Source organism: Squalius cephalus (genome assembly GCF_949319135.1).
Source record: "Squalius cephalus genome assembly, chromosome: 16".
In the NCBI taxonomy this organism is placed as follows: Eukaryota; Metazoa; Chordata; class Actinopteri; order Cypriniformes; family Leuciscidae; genus Squalius; species Squalius cephalus.
In genome coordinates this window covers 32,512,869-32,530,763 of record NC_137137.1, presented here as the reverse complement: position 1 = coordinate 32,530,763, position 17,895 = coordinate 32,512,869, and the positions used below count along the sequence as shown (strand labels likewise).

The 17,895-nt window shown below is 37.6% G+C and overlaps 1 protein-coding gene across 1 annotated transcript; it reads left to right on the top strand.

Moving 5' to 3' along the window:
* Nucleotides 1-1,539: 1,539 nt before the first annotated feature.
* On the top strand, nucleotides 1,540-17,006 carry npy8br (neuropeptide Y receptor Y8b). The gene is made up of 2 exons (XM_079897634.1): nucleotides 1,540-1,687; nucleotides 14,029-17,006. Exon 2 carries the CDS (start codon nucleotides 14,207-14,209, stop codon nucleotides 15,338-15,340), a length of 1,134 nt encoding a protein of 377 aa, XP_079753760.1. The 5' UTR covers nucleotides 1,540-1,687; nucleotides 14,029-14,206; the 3' UTR covers nucleotides 15,341-17,006.
* The last annotated feature ends 889 nt before the right edge of the window (nucleotides 17,007-17,895 follow it).

Here is a 17,895-nt window from a genome sequence, read left to right as displayed (position 1 = left end):
ATATATATATATATATATATATATATATATATATATATATATATATATACCGTATATATATATTATGTTTCCTGAAACATTTGAATAGCAGATTGCAGTCTTCCAAGAAATAATAGTTTCAACTGTAAGGAATTATTATCCATTGACTTTTGACCTTTCTGTCTGAGAGACCTTTTAAAGATATAGTTCACAAATTTTTTTTTTGACTGTACTAAAGCATAAAAATACCATAATATGTTTCAGAGCAACAAGTCTCTCCAATATTTTGAATTTGGACTGCATTACCCATTTCTTCCGCTAGCTATCAATTTTATATACTGCACCTTTAAAGTCCCCATGAAATTAAAATGTAACTTTTTTGGCTTTTAGTATGAATATGTTAGCCTTACTGTTATCTATAAGCTAGTGTGCTCCAAAACAATGACAAGATATAAGCAAAACTTACAGTCTCTCACTTCCGCCAATAAGGATCAATGATTTTGATGACATCACTCTGCACTTCAGCTTCTCATCAGATTTTCTGTCCAATCAAACACTCTCTAGAATCTGAAGCTCCGCCCTCTACATTATAAATGGATGCTGAAGCTGCGGCTGAAATCCGTCATTTGTTCACACAATTGCTATTTTCTACATGGTGAATGGCACATAGTGCACTATATAGGGGATAGGGAACGATTCAGACAGTGTAAATCTGCTTTCCATCGGGGCGAATGAAGTCTGGTTTCAGACCAGAAAACGTATCAAACCCTTTTGAATTCTGAAGAATACTGTATTTTAAAGCGATATTGAGGAGGTTATGAGGAGAAACGGTTAGAGTTTAGGAGGAAACTGCGGCTTTGTTGAGCTCAACAGCTCTGCCTGAGCTGTGATATAAACTAAACGCTATTGGCTATTTTAAAAAAAGGGAGGAGCTGTTTGATATGCCCCGCCTTGTCTTCCTGTTTCAGTGGAAAATACACACTGAATAAAGCTGCGCCTTCAAGGCACCTCAGTGGGACTTTAAACCTGTATGTTTTTTTGTTTATGTTTTGTGGAACATAAAAGAAGATATTTTGAAGAATGTTGGTTATCAAAACGTATAGGTTGCCCTTGATTTCCAGTATTTGGATAAAAAATAAAAATAAAAAAAAAGTCAATGGGAACCGAAACTCTCCCTTAAAGGCTCAAAAAGCATAATGACATAATGAATAATTTTCCTAATTTTATGAGAACTGGTAGTTACATAGATATCAACTTCAACATGTCCAGCATGAAATCAGACGACCCAGGCATGAAAAATGAATATGCAAAATATTTGTTATTATTGCTTTTTGATAAAAAAAATTCCTTACTGGGGTAAAACACCTTTTGACACCCTTTTCAACAGAACACTGTGCTAAAAGAGAGGGTGTGGGTTTTAATAAGGAAAAAGATTTTGAAGGCTATATAATTGGAGCATTTTTCAGTGCCTATTACATATGGGTCTCTAGAACGGACCCCAAAAGGAAATGAAGTGAATGTCAACACACACACACACACACACACTTCTCGCGCGCTCGATATCTGAAGGCACCTCCTTCTTGCGCCTCAGGTTTGCTTGATAAACCTCAGCTCCTCAAACCACCAGTTACTCCTGCACAGCAGAGAACAGAAGCTCCTGGACATCTGAGCTCGAGCTGCAGGCACGGACACACGCCAGGCACACACGGTAAGAAGCCCGTGAGCAGAGTTTCACAAATGGGGTTTAATTAAGGGAACTTGCCGAAACATTTAGCGCATTTGTTTCATGGTAAAACGATCTTTACAGTGTGGCATTGTGGATTCAGCCTATTTCATTTATGGATGCAGAGGGTCTGAAAGATGTTGCATAGTTTCTAAGTCGTAAACGTGAAATTGGAGACTACGATGATGTTCGGTTCAGATCGGATTAATTGTTCAGTCCTGTCAGTTGGCATGATCATGGTTATGACCATCGGTCTGCATTCTATTCTATTCTATTCTATTCTATTCTATTCTATTCTATTCTATTCTATTCTATTCTATATTCTATTGCACTGTTTTATTCTGTTATTTTCTATATTGACAAATTCTGTCTTTTGTTATTTTGTTGTTCTATTCTATTCTATTCTATTCTATTCTATTCTATTCTATTCTATTCTATTCTATTGCTCTGGTCTCATCTGTTCTTATTTGTTCTATTCTACTCTGTTCTGTTGTATTCTATTGTTTTCCTGTTCCTGTTCTAATCTGATGTTATGTTTTTTTCTATTCTGCTCTGTGCTGTTATATTCAGTTTAATGTCGTGTTTGTGTGTGTGTGTGTGTGTGTGTGTGCGCACCTGGTATTCCAGCCTGATAGGCTTTAAGGCTGTTATGGTGGTTAGTTACACCCGTAAATTTTGGCTTTTTGGGGATTTTTTTTTTTTTTTTGTCTCTATGAGGAAAACAGCTTATAAATCATACTAAATGAAGTGTTTTGAAAATGTAAAAATGCAGAAAGTTTTCTGTGATGGGTAGATTTAGGAGTATAAAAATCATTACATCTATGGGCAGTCCCCATAACAATGGAAACCAGTGTTAGGTGTGTGTGTGTGTGTGTGTGTGTGTGTGTGTGTGTGTGTGTGTGTTGAAAGTAGAGATGAAGTTGTTTTAGGCTACTGATTCATTTAATCTGAACCCTCAATCAAACAACATCTTAAGAGGTCATGCATTTTTTTGTGCATGATTGATCATAGTTTAGATATGCATATTAGCGGTATTAACAAAGTATGTTGATCAAATGAATTGCTACATCATCTCATTCTCATTCAAGACAGCAAAGAAATGTTGAATCTCTGTACACCAGAATGCACTACAGTCACATAGCCATTATTTATGCTTTTGCATTTATTACTATGGAAATATGCAAATATCTTTTTCATCTCAAGCTAATAGCTCTTTCAATAAGAGCCAGCCTCTTAACACAAGTGCTTGGCTCTGAAAAAACACACCAACGAGTGAAGACTCAAAGTCATTTCCACGATGGGAATGTCATGAATGCTACAGTAGATATTTATAACTGGTTTGCTGTGCTCATTATAATTGGGCTGTGCTTCTCTTCAGAGCTGTCTGAACTTCATAAATGCCTAACAACCCAAGGTATCAAAGACAAAGGCAAACAGTGACGCATCAAAAGCCTTGATTCACACTCGCTGGTGAAATGGGCAAACGCTGCTTTTTCATTATAAATGTTATTTCACACTCAACTAAAGACACCTGTTACATAACTGTATGAAGTTATTAATAAGTGCATGAGGAACAAATGTATATCTTCTGATTTTAGCTTAAGATTGAATGCAGATCAGATCAGTTTGGGCAAGGTTTGACAAGTTTGGAGATCTTCACAGACAAACGTTTCAGTAAAACAGGTCTAGGACAAAGAAAGATATGTGACCCTGGACCACAAAACCAGTCACATGGGTCAATTTTTTTAAATCTGAAAAAAGAGATACAACTATTCGAAGATCTGGAATCTGAGGGTGCAAAAAAATCGAAACATTGAGAAAATCTCCTTTAAAGTTGTCCATTTATGTTGGCGATTGTGCTGCATTCACTCACAAAAATAAATGTTTTATATATTTACAGTAGGAAATTTACAAAATATCTTCATGGAACATGATCTTTACTTAATATCCTAATGATTTTTGGCATAAAAGAAAAATCAATAATTTTGACCCATACAATGTATTGTTGTTGCCACAAATATACCCGTGCGACATGTGACTGGTTTTGTGATCCAGGGTCACATATGTCTTCTTCTACCTATGTGATCGTGATATTATTTTGCCTCATAAAAATAAGCATTTGCAGTCAGATTCATAAGTCATCGCAGCATTGTTAAAAATAGCATGCGTGATCTCAAGAATTCTTTCTTTTTTGAATTCTGAAGCCAGTTTTATGAAACCAGTTTTTCTTTCCTGATCTCTTGTGACATGTAATGAATTATTTGAAAAATGATATTCAAATAATATTTGAGTTTTGCTTCAGAGGTCTGGAACAGTTTAACTCTTGTTCTCTGTTTCCTTATAGGTTTTTTACTGACTTGACGTGTGATAAAATTAAATCTCACTTGACGATTAAATATAATTGCTTGAACATTTTTAGCATAAGTATTGGTTATGGTCACAGAGAGGCAGTAGCTGTCGGTTTTAGGATCAAAATAAGGTCTATAAGCCTATTTGCTAGTGTTCTACCTCTGTAAAAACTAGGATGCTGTAAAAGTCTAAACGTGAGATGGCTGACAGAGTGAAGGTGCACTCGTGATACTCCTCTCATCTTCGACACGTTCAGCTGATGGCTGCCTCTCTGATCTAAAACCAGTTTGTTTCTCTCTCCCTTATCATGGTGAAAAGTACGCTCTGGAAAAAGGAAAGAGAACAGCAGCACTTAAGGACGTTTTTAGATCCTTTGTGAAATAAAGTGACTAAGCTCACGTGAGATTCTAATCATGTACAATATGTTTACATGCTTCCAAAGTCAAAAAAACTTACATTTTCCCATAATATACATTGAAGCATCAGCTCTTTTCTCACAGTGTCTGAAATGGTTCGATAAAGGTTTCAGTGTCTCTATGAGCCCCTCCTTTCCGAGAGCCAGCTCTGCTCTGATTGGTCAGATGGTCCAGCATGTTGTGATTGGTCGAACGCTTATAGCACGTTTCGGAAACCAAACGCCCATTGTCATATCTGAATTTTATCTCCAGATCTTACTCAGCACTTGATACAGTGATACAAACTTCAACAATGGCGTTAGTTTTACCGAACCAATTCCAGCGCGAGTCTCATCCTTTGGAAGTGCATCAAAGTAGATTTGCTTTCGCAGCAGAAAACAGCGTCTTCTCAACATGTCGACAACACAAAACAAACTCTTCCGGTCTCAACTACAACTACAGTTTTTGAGGGCGGGGAAAAGTAGACGTTGTTCACGAGCAGCCAATGAAGACCATAGACTGGCATTATGCAAATTTGTTACATTGTTACGTAGGTTACGTAACTAGATTCTTTCTTTTAGGAGACAATAACTACATTTTTCGTGCACTTTGATCTCCAAACAATTTAGCAGACCTTTTACATTCACAAACAGCAATATTACACTTTGCATGAAAGATAGATGCACTTTAAGAATGATCCGAAAAGCATCATATTCTTTAATGGAAGTAAAGAGTTGATCGTTGACCCAGGTTTACTAATTTAATAACCTAGAAATTGCGCAAAAATTGCTTATTAGTCACATAAATATAGTGCAGATTCTTTTATAGTTTATTTACTATTTTTTATGTATTTATAATTATTTTATATATACATTTATCATTAATTTTAAATAATATTATGTCATTTATGCATTAATTGTAGTTATTTAATATACTTTTTTATTTGAATTATTCTTTTAAAATATATATTTTTTTCATTTAAACTTTTCTTTGTTTTAAATTGCTCAAAATCCTAAAACTCTTCAGGATCTAAAGGACAAAACCCCAGCTGTTAGTGGTTTCACATTTCTGAACCCCACTGTAAAGCTCATGCTGTTCTTCTAAATAAATAAAAGCACAGCATGCGCAGAGACATGTTTAAAACTTGCTGTATTTGAATGCAAATCATGTTTTTTACCCTTCAGAATATAAAACCACTGATGAATTTGTGTCCGCACGGCACGGCACGGCACGCCACTGTTCATTAACTTTAATAAAACATGCATGTTTATGGGGTGTTTTTCATTTGACTGTAGCACTGTAGGTTGTGCCACATCTGAAAACTATCAAAGCAAATTTTGACAAAAATCAATCCGTCCTGCTATCACAGGGTGTGTTCGCCCATGGCAAGCTCTGTTATAAATTTAGGCTCTCTTTGCGTTATGCATGCTAATGCACATGTTTTTGAAGATAGAAACTGTAAGTTGTGGCATGTTTTCCATGCAGCAATTCAGACATAATAGGCAATGTCACTTCTCTCTCCAAACACACACCAGGTACTATCACGTTTCAGAAAGAAAGGCATGGCTTGTGGTAATGTATTACAAGTTTCAGCATTACTTCATTTTTCCTTTTTAGTCATGAACTCACGCAGTACCTCTTAAAAATTCATACCTGCACTTCTGGCAAAACAGAAGTCTAGCGTCAACAGGGACCTGCAGTTTTAGCTGTTCTCAGCGACTGCACCAGCAATGCCCTGGATGAGCGGACAGCCCTGCTGGAAAATTCATCTTTTGCTAGTTTTTGGGGTCATGGCAGCTGGTTTCTTACAAGGAGATCTATAATACCCAAAGAGATCCGTCACCTGAGCTCTAAATGCCACGTGACTTACATAGAGGGTAGGAAAATATGACACCCTCCGCTTGTACTTGTAAAACATCTACTATAATGTAACATTAACAATACATATTTATAAACACTATCTTTAAAAAGTTTGGGGTCGGTTATATTTTGTTATATTTTTGAAAGAAGTCTCACCAAGGCTGCTTTTATTTGATCAAAAATTCAGTATAATAGTAATATTGTGAAATATCATTACAATTTAAAATAACTGTTTTCTATATGAAAATACATTGCCCGGCCAAAAAAAAAAAAAAAGAAAGAAAGAAAAAAAAGAGGTTGCTGTTTGGATTTAAATAGGCAAATGCGTAAGAGTTTATGATTGGATCATTATTGCAGTGATTATTTCTGGCATGTTATATGTTTGGCATCAGTTCTTCTAACTCTAATTGATGGAGTGTGTAGCTTTTCATTTCTTAAACAACCATTTAGGAAGACACTTCATGTTCATATTCCAGGATGATAATGTGCAGATTCATCCGGCTCAGATTGTGAAAGAATGGTTGTGAGGAGCTTGAAGAATCATTTTCACACATGAATGAGTCCAGAGCTTAAACTCATTGAGAGTGTTTGGGATGTGCTGGAGGAGACTTTACAGAGTGCTGGACTTGTAAAATCAAGATCTTGACCAAAAATGTATGCACCTCTTGATTTAAATAACATCACAAAATGTATTTCCATCAAGAGATGCATCAATTTTTCAAATTGATTTTTCAAATAACCAGCTAGGTCCACCTAGAAACCAGCTGACATTTAAAGCTTACGGTTACCTCCACGTTACAGGTGTCTGAAACAAGTCAACAGCAGATTTGGGCTGGCCAGAACTCTCTTTCCCTCTATGTTGTCTATTTGAAGATGAAGGAGTCATGATGACTGAATTGAGAGCTCTGCGGGGAAGATGTTATTGATGTTTAAACCTTTGTGTGTGCAACCAATGGTGCATCATGTGCTCTTTGTCTCAGATATTGAACAGAGTGTCTCTGCTTCATTGCAACACACTGTCACCCAGGAGGAGATTCATTGGCAGAGTCTAAAGCCTCCTAATTGAAAACAATCAGTGTCCTTTAGAGAGGGGCAGGTTAGAGATGGGGGCAATAATGAGCTTTATTACAGCTTATCAGCCGTATATGAGGCACATCTGGGCTGAGACTCTGTGATTGATTTACTGTCACTTGTAAGTTAACTGCAAGAACCCTTTGGGATCTGTGTTAATTATACTTAAGCTAGTTATTTCTAATTAGATGGATGCTTCCATAAAGGGGCTGATGGGCCTTTTCTTAAAGGGAATGATTGCGTAATTTATTCACCCTCATGTTGTTTCAATGTTATATTTATTCCCCAAAAGGTGAATTTGTGAAGAATCTTCAAGCTGCTCATTTCCATAATACAAAACAGGGCCTAAAATTAACACTCGCGAAGCGCAAAATGGCTTTGGCGAGAGTATAAAACGGTGTCAGTTCGCTAGTAACAATTTTTTGAATTCTAACAAATGCAATGTTGGGACAACATGAACGTGAACAAATGTGAACAATGCTCTCTACAGTTGACGGGTCAGTGCTTCATCATCACAAAAGTTTCAGCCTTTCCAATGTAAATATTCAAGTGCAAAAGGGAAGTTTAACATCCGAAGCGTGACATGAAAGCTGCGTCTCTCAGACAGTGCGTGAAGTTGAGCTCTCTTTCATGCCTACTTGTGCTTCAATGGACAAATTCACTAAAAATTTGTCAAAAAACACCTGTTTTTACTCAGTATCTGAGTAAACATAGTCGTATATGTCTTTAAGTCCCCTTGCAGTCAATCATTTTATCACTTAAAACTCACCTTTGATCACCAAAATGACATATTTAAAAAAAAAAATCCATGAAAAAAATTGGTCATGCCTTAAAATATATTGAATGTAACTCGACACCCTTGCCTCATTTAGTATACGCGGTTCTATGAATATGCAAATGAGCCCCGCCTCCACTCACTCACATCAGCTCAGAGATCCACTCGCTGATGATCACACGTTGATCTGATTGGTTACAAGGTAGTTTGCGACGTCAGAAACACCAGCGATTTCAAAGCGTGTTTTTGAGACTGTCTTTGGTTCACTGCAGTTTTAAGGAGAAAATACTCAGCAATGGTGTCGACTTATGAATTTACACATGGTTTGTCTTAAAGTACATAACAACATTAAAAGCTTGATTTTTCACCACTGGGGGACTTTAAATATGCGCTTACTTATAACCAAAGCTCGCTGGATTTTGTTGTAGATCATTATAATGTTATGACATCCCTTCCTGCAAAAACTCATTTCCGTGAGATGGCACATCGGCACATCAACAGGGAAAAAAACATGAAAATGGATATAACCATCCAAACGTTAGTCAGAGGTGCGTTTCCCAAAAGCATCGTTAGCCAACTATGTTCGCGAGTTTCGTCGTCATCAGCGTAGTTCAAACAAGTTTCCCGAAACAACAGCTCTCGACCTGTGGTTAGAAGCAGAGTTTCTTGTTTGCGTGACATGTGGACCAAATAAATAGCAAAATAAGCAAGCTGACATTCAGTACAATCTGTATCTTTTATTTAGAATACATACAAATGTCATTTTCGTCTTTTAGTTTGTCAAGAGATTTAAAGCACCGTTTTTGAAGAGTGCGCATGTGCGAACGACCTCTAGTACGTAAGAACGAGCCTATGATTGAATATGAAAATAAAAAAGATAACTGAGAAAAATGAGAAATATTCCTCAGATCCCATGTCCGTAAATTATGTTTTATTAACAAAGTTCGGTAAGAGCACGTTCAGATAATCAAAGCTAATTAAACACCTGTGGAGCACATTCAATTAATCAACCCAATCAACGAATTAAGAGGTGTATATACAGCAGACTGACCTCCGTTCGTCGACAGTTTAACAGCCCCCCCCACCCCGGACAGCACGCCAAATATGCATAATCTTTACTCTGTTTAATTTGGTATAAGTGCGAACTCGTGAATTTATAGCAAAACAGCATTAATTCGATCTCAAACAGATTCATAAATAGAAGTTAATACTCCACCAGCTGCATGACACCACTAACCAACGTGGTTGAATGACCGATTTGCGACAGTTCGGTTTCGGGAAACAGTCGTGACTAGCTAGTTGATTTCTTCAACGATGCATCGCACCAGGTTAGTTAAGCAGCGAGCTACGTCATTGTACGGGAAACGCACCCCTGATTGACTTTAAAATTGCCATGCAGTGTCTTTGTCCAAGGTGCCATGATGGTCTATGAGGACATCGGCGTATCTCAAAAAACATGGCCTCCATCGGTCAATGAAGGTTGAGCACCTATTAGACCAGGTTAACAATGGCCGGTGTAACGAATCTCGGTGAATCTCGAAGCTCATATTCAGCTGTCAATATGCGGGAGACTCCCGGACTTTCCGGAGAGGTGGGATGTCTGTGTTATGCTGCCGAGTTTCAGAGGTCTGTCTGAAATCAGTTTCGTGAGACACCTTTGTGCTCAAACGCTGCCAGAGAAAGTCATTGCCTGATAGGGCAGCGATGCAACAAGTCACCAGCCTAAGCTTTCAGATGCAGTGTTACTTTCCTTCATTTGTTCCCTGTTAGTTTCCATTCTAGTTTGTCGGTTCTCGTTTATGACTATGTTTTGTCAAGTGTGGTTAGTTTATCTATTCCTGTCTCCAGCGTTCTGTTACTCCATCTTCATTGACTACCACACCGTAACAAGAATATTATTTCATTCTCGTAATAAGTACTCTTTTTAAATGTATGCTAAAGTGCACTTTAGGGACCCGAAGTCTGAAAACGCAAAGAAAGGTAAATGTTAAGGTACAACACAGTAATTCTTTAAAAATGAATTTCATGATTAAGAATAAGTACACTGATAACTGAATAAAGTATATGTAAAAAGTTGTCCAAAGGGGAAAGGACTCTGCAGATGGAGAGGATCCTGCACAACACCAATCTCACTGTGTGTGGATTAAAATGAAAAAAGAAAGACAAAAGCTGCAACATTCTCAAAAGGACAAAATCTGCAATCATAAATTAATTTAAATGCACATAGTCGAATGAATTATTCATTAATGCCAATCACAGCTATTATTGTTGTGGTGATTATGTAATTTCTCAGGCTTTATGCAATGATTGCATCTGGTGTCTGCTGTTAAATGTCATTTGGCTGTTTGTATGCAGAATTACACTCTAATTTCTCTCCCGTCCAATCAAAGTCTTGGGGCTCGTTTGGTTAAACCATTATTTTAACTTTGAAAGATTGCTAATGAGAGTGCCCTTTTTTCCCAAGTATTTTATTTCCTAAGTATTTTCTTAGCCAAATCAGAGACAGAAAGAGGCCAAACCGAAAGGATTTATTCTCATTACTCTCTGTTTTAAGTTTCTCTCTGGCTCGAGGAAATCAGATGGTCTTATCGCAGCAGGATTCTGCTCATAATTAGATTCTCACCCATTGTTAAACCTTTCTAGGTTATTCATCACCTGCCAGTGTGCTTATATGTGCAGGCTCAGTAGATATTACTGCAGAGCACTTTAAGAAATCATCAAGAAGAAATCTGTGAGACAGATGGAGAGAAGGAGTGCGTCTGCAAGTGCAGCTTTAATTATCAGGTTTTCTGCTCACATTTTCTGACAGAGTTTCCCAGTATTGGATGAATGTTTTTATGTCCAGGGGACAAGACCTTTGGAGCAACAAGTGTGTTGGTGCTGTGGGGCTTAAACTTGATGTGCTTCCATAACAGTTTCATAACCAAGTTTGATAACATCACGTACGCATATCCTATAGAGTCTGTTCTAGTTCTGTCAGTTATTGGGGATGCACCAATAAAGATCATTATTACATAGTTGGTTATTTTTAATGTTATCTAAGCAATAACCCATTTGATGGCTAATGTATACTATTAATACATATGTGGCATTTAAAAAAAAGGCATAATAACAAGCATTAAATAAGCAAATTTAACACGGACTAAACATTGATCAAAAGCTTTTTGTTTTATCTTAAGTGTAAATTCTACCTTCATATTATAGCTAATTTAGGTTTTGTTTATGATTAAATTAATTAGTAAAAAGCCCCCCAAAATTATATTGACCTACACTCACCTAAAGGATTATTAGGAACACCATACTAATACTGTGTTTGACCCCCTTTCGCCATCAGAACTGCCTTAATTCTACGTGGCATTGATTCAACAAGGTGCTGAAAGCATTCTTTAGAAATGTTGGCCCATATTGATAGGATAGCATCTTGCAGTTGATGGAGATTTGTGGGATGCACATCCAGGGCACGAAGCTCCCGTTCCACCACATCCCAAAGATGCTCTATTGGGTTGAGATCTGGTGACTGTGGGGGCCATTTTAGTACAGTGAACTCATTGTCATGTTCAAGAAACCAATTTGAAATGATTCGAGCTTTGTGACATGGTGCATTATCCTGCTGGAAGTAGCCATCAGAGGATGGGTACATGGTGGTCATAAAGGGATGGACATAGTCAGAAACAATGCTCAGGTAGGCCGTGGCATTTAAAACGATGCCCAATTGGCACTAAGGGGCCTAAAGTGTGCCAAGAAAACATCCCCCACACCATTACACCACCACCACCAGCCTGCACAGTGGTAACAAGGCATGATGGATCCATGTTCTCATTCTGTTTACGCCAAATTCTGACTCTACCATCTGAATGTCTCAACAGAAATCGAGACTCATCAGACCAGGCAACATTTTTCCAGTCTTCAACTGTCCAATTTTGGTGAGCTTGTGCAAATTGTAGCCTCTTTTTCCTATTTGTAGTGGAGATGAGTGGTACCCGGTGGGGTCTTCTGCTGTTGTAGCCCATCCGCCTCAAGGTTGTGCGTGTTGTGGCTTCACAAATGCTTTGCTGCATACCTCGGTTGTAACGAGTGGTTATTTCAGTCAAAGTTGCTCTTCTATCAGCTTGAATCAGTCGGCCCATTCTCCTCTGACCTCTAGCATCAACAAGGCATTTTCGCCCACAGGACTGCCGCATACTGAATGTTTTTCCCTTTTCACACCATTCTTTGTAAACCCTAGAAATGGTTGTGCGTGAAAATCCCAGTAACTGAGCAGATTTTGAAATACTCAGACCGGCCCGTCTGGCACCAACAACCATGCCACGCTCAAAATTGCTTAAATCCCCTTTCTTTCCCATTCTGACATTCAGTTTGGAGTTCAGGAGATTGTCTTGACCAGGACCACACCCCTAAATGCATTGAAGCAACTGCCATGTGATGGTTGATTAGATAATTGCATTAATGAGAAATTGAACAGGTGTTCCTAATAATCCTTTAGGTGAGTGTACATTTGGCTGTAAGAAATAAGACTTTTTTTAAGTTGGTCCAAAGTATAGTTTTTTTCTATATAGATAGATTTGTAAAGTCAAGCATTTCTTTAAATAATATTCATGTTGTTGTGTTTTCTGGAAGGGATTCCTCTCTAGTAGAATTACTGAGCTAAAAGTGTCTGTTATTGTTACAATGTTGATGTGTATATATTTTTTTCCACTGTTGCTCCATTAAAAATGAATGATGCAAGCTGCAATCAAAATTAAAATTTATGAGGGTTTATTTATTTTTATTTTTTTTTGCCTTTGTGATGTATTTGTCTTTTTGGGGGGTGTTAGGTAGATTGTCCAAAAAAATTGATTTACCAGAGAATGTTACATAATTCACTACTTTGGTGTTGTGCGTGTTGAATACAAAGAGGGAGATAAAGAGAATACTTTGAAGTAATGGAACGACTAGAGTCGAAAAGAGCAGAACAAAATAAATATCAAAGACAACAAGGTGCTTCAGTCTGTAACTGTCCTATTTCTCTAACAAGGATATTTTGGTTGCACTTTATTTTACAGAACGTGCACTTAAGTGTACTTACTGTGTACTTACCTAAGAAAGTACTGGGTAATATAAGGTAATATAAGGTAACCATGGGTTAAGGTTAGGTTTAGGGTTAGCAAGTTATTACCTGCTGTAATTACTATAAGCACATGCACATGCGGAACAGGACTGTAAAATAAAGTGCCACCAATATTCTTGTGAACAGAAGGCTAAGCACTTTGCTTTGCTTTTAACACAGATTACTTGGAAAGTTCTATATTTTGTTCTGGTTTAGGACAATATGTTTCTTATTTGTATGTGATTGTATGAGACAGGGACGTCATAGGTCTGTAGCGTATACGAAGACTTCAGATGCAAAAACTTCTATGTCCATCTGACATTTTTCTTTTAAAGGTTCTGGTTTTAGGTTCAGTAATTTCACTTTAATGGAAAAGTTATTAGTAAGTGATTGAAATGGCTTATTTAAAAAAATGTCACTGAAAAGAGTCAAATTAAAAGCATAAAAATGCTCATTTATATATGTGTGTGTGTAATAAAAAAATACCTTACAATTAAAATTATAATATAAATGTATGCTGTTTTGTTGTATGGAAGAGAGAAGTTTAGTCTTGGCACAAATTTATTTTGTGTGTTTGAGTAAAATGATGGGTAGGTAGATGATACATCTTGATTGGATTGGCCAAATATAGACTTTTATACTTTTAAGCAACAGCATTTTTCAGTTTTTCATTATTCAGTTTTAATAAGCGGGATGAATCTGAGTGGGGGGCTTTCATACTGTTGTCATGTTTTACAACTTTGGTTTTTCTTCTGATCTTGAGAGCCATTTTTTGTCTTTCTGTCCACAGGTTTCACAGATCATCAGTTCTGTGGGATGCAAGAAAAGAAGATGAGACAACTTGGAAACTAAAGGACAATTGTCGTTGGGAAGGAGCAGTCTTACGCTAGGACGATTACACTTCATTTTCTCACTTCCCTGGAGATTAAGCCAGACATTTCAAGAGACAGCACTGCGACCGAACGGCGATGGAGCGCTCTCATCTGAACAACAGCTCTGGCTCGTGGTTATTTGAGGATCCCGTCTGTCCAACCTCTCTCAGCAGCACCACTTTCCTCATCGTCGCGTACAGCACCATGTTAGCGGTGGGCCTGGTGGGCAACACATGCCTGGTCTTAGTGATCACTCGGCAGAAAGAGATGCGCAACGTGACTAACATCTTCATCGTCAACCTCTCATGCTCTGATATCCTCGTTTGCCTGGTGTGTTTGCCGGTCACCATTATCTACACCCTAATGGATCGGTGGATTTTGGGCGAAGCTTTGTGTAAGGTGACGCCATTCGTCCAGTGTATGTCCGTGACAGTTTCGATTTTCTCCATGGTTTTAATCGCCTTGGAAAGACACCAGCTCATCATCCATCCCACCGGTTGGAAACCAGTCGTCAGACACTCCTACCTGGCTGTAGCCGTTATCTGGATCGTAGCGTGTTTCATCTCCCTCCCGTTCCTTTCCTTCAACATCCTCACAAACTCGCCCTTCCACAACCTCAGTCTTCCCTTCAACCCCTTCAGCGATCACTTCATCTGCATCGAGCAGTGGCCGTCTGAGGGCAATCGGCTAACTTACACCACGACACTTCTGCTGTGCCAGTACTGCTTACCGTTGGCGCTCATTCTCGTCTGTTATTTCCGCATATTCCTGCGTCTCAGTCGACGTAAAGACATGGTGGAAAGGGCTCGAGGTGGGCGGCAGAAAAAGGCCAAAGGCTCAAAGCGAGTCAACGCCATGCTAGCCTCGATCGTTGCAGCGTTCGCGCTGTGTTGGCTTCCATTGAATGTCTTCAACACTATTTTCGACTGGAACCACGAGGCGATTCCCGTATGCCAGCATAATGCCATTTTCTCGGCTTGTCACCTCACCGCCATGGCGTCGACATGTGTCAATCCAGTGATCTATGGATTCCTGAACAATAACTTCCAGAAGGAGCTGAAGTTGCTGCTTTCCAGATGCCGTTGCTGGGGGCCGCCGGAGAGTTACGAGAGTTTCCCTTTGTCCACGGTCAGTACGGGCATTACTAAAGGCTCCATCCTGAGCAATGGCTCCACTAGCACCTATCAACCACAAAAGAAGAACAGTCTGGAACAGAAAGAGACCATTTAAACGTGTCTAATGTACTACAAAACACATTTTACGTTTCTTCGAGCACTCAGAGGTGGCTTGAGAATACGGCCAGCCAATCTGTGCAAGTTTCGTGGCTGAATTTGAGGTTCAGAATCCCAATTTGGACAGTGAATGTCTGTGATATTTCAAGATCTTGTTCCTTAAAGATGTCGACGTTAAATACGGAAATGGTCTGAAAAAACGTTAAGGAATGGTCTTGTAGCTGGGCTCTGAAGAGGAAGACAAAGTAAATTGCGTTGATGTTTTAACCACTGCTAAACTGACTTGTTGGTGTTGTGCGCATTATATGGTGAGTTCTCAGTGGCACAGAAAACTATTTTCCCCATTTAGAGCAAGACGTCTCTCAGAGACGTTATAATGAAATACTGAGTGAAGGCCTTTTCTTCTCACTGTCTTTGTCCAGGTTAGGCCTGCAGAAGAAGTGTAGGACTTAGTAACAGCAAAAGACATGAACTATTTAGGTTCTTGTCACTGTTAAACAGGTAATTCACCTAAACATATCTTTACTCACCCTTGTGTCATATGTGTGACTTACTTTCTTCTGTGGAACATAAAAGTAGATATTCTGAAGATCATGGTTGTCGCTCTTTTCGTGTAAGGGGACTAAAGTTGTCTGAGAAGCACCATAAAAGTATCCTAAACCCAGATCATATGACGTGTGTGCTTTATTCCAAGTCTTCCGAAATCACACGATAGCCTTGAAATCTTTCCCGCAGTGAGCTGTCAATGATTTCAGATCCAGATCATTATGTTTTTACGATCAGATCAATCAGACTGGCATTTTGAACCCGATCAACAGATTCAATGTAAACATCTGATTCAAAATAATGATTTATTCTCTCATGAACTATTTGAACATGCTTTCATGACTTAAATTTCAGTCTGTTTCTCACCCAAAGCTGTCACTGGCTTCAGAAGACCTGAAATATAGCATGTACTTATATTGTACTTGGTCGTCCTTTTTCAAGGTTCAAAGGCTTCAATCCAAATTTGTTGTAACTGCATGGAAAAGACCAACCATTCTCCTTTTTTGTTTCACAAGGAAAGAAAGTCATTTGAATTTGGAACAACATGAAGGTGAGTAAATGGTGATTTTTGGTGACTATTTCTTTAAAAGAAGGTGCAGAACTAGCAATACGTGTATAATGTGTACATTTGAAACACATAGATAATAGTTAGTTATAATACAGCAGCACCATGACTATATAAGCACATTGTGTCATTGATTAGGATTAGAATGTCTGCTATTTCAAATTGATATGTACTATAATTTACACATGTTGTTGCTCTGTGTGACAGGTGTAATTTGTTTCACTGTCAATATAAATATGCCGTGTCCTTCGCTGAGTGGCTTTATTTGCCAAAGCTATTCAAGTGAATTACAGATTCAGTTCTGTGACTTAAAACAAAGCAAAGTGCATGCAAGTAGTATTTGCAATACGTATAAGTGGCCAAAACATCATATCATTATTTATTAGAATAATACTTTTAAACACTCTGCAAATGACAGATGTCAAGTCACGTGTTTGAAATAATCAACTTTATTTGAAGTTTCTGGTCTAGTATACCTATCACTAATTTACAATTAAATTTGATTAAGATTACTAAATTGTCACTTAGCCTAATGTACCCTTGTGAAAAAGAAGTGTGCTTAACTATATTGAATGTGCACTTGTAATGTACTTCAAATATTAAAAGTTAAGATGAATTAAACTTAAGTGCTCTTAAAGTACGCTTTCATGGCTGTTTCTTAACATACGTAAATACACTTTTGAAAAGTGCACTTTGTAATGACAATTTAAAGGTTTAACTTTGTTTTAATCATTATGTTTTAATCATTTTTTGTTGGGATTTAAAGAAGTACACTTATTTTGATGTGTTGACTAACAAAGCACATGTGAAGTACTTGATTATCATTTTAACTGTAATGTGTTGATTTAAATGTGCTAAATTGCAACTTATTGAACACATATAACATATATTTGAAATACATGACATACAAATTTCAATAGAAATGAAAGTTTATTTTAGTTCACCATAAATGATTGTCAGTACATTTGGCGGTACAATTTAACCATACAGTATTTCAAAAACAGTAAGTAATTATAAAATTACATATAAAGAAGTACTACAAAAAAACACTCACCAAAATTCAGATAATTGCATTTAATTTAAATGCAAATTATAATGCATTTTAATTTAATTGCAATTAACATGCACTTAAGTGTTTGAAAACAACTTTCAAGTATATTCTTTTACTATTTCCATTTTTAAAGGTATGTAAAAGTGTACTTCTTTTTCACAAGGGTATACTTCGTTATACATATTGCTGATGTTTTTATACTTTTTCTGTTGAAATACCTTTGAAATGTCTTTTATCTGTCACTGTATTGCCAGCCATAACATGTTGCTATTGCCCTGTCGTCCCAAATGACACATCAACCCTTGCAGTCCTCCTCATAGTCAATGTTTTGGTGACATAATGCCACATAAGCTGCTAAAAAGACTTCTGCTGTGAAGTCTTCGCAAAAGGA

What these genes read in the sequence shown, in the direction of transcription:
- npy8br (XM_079897634.1), top strand. Translation starts at nt 14,207, where the DNA reads ATGGAGCGCTCTCATCTGAACAACAGCTCTGGCTCGTGGTTATTTGAG.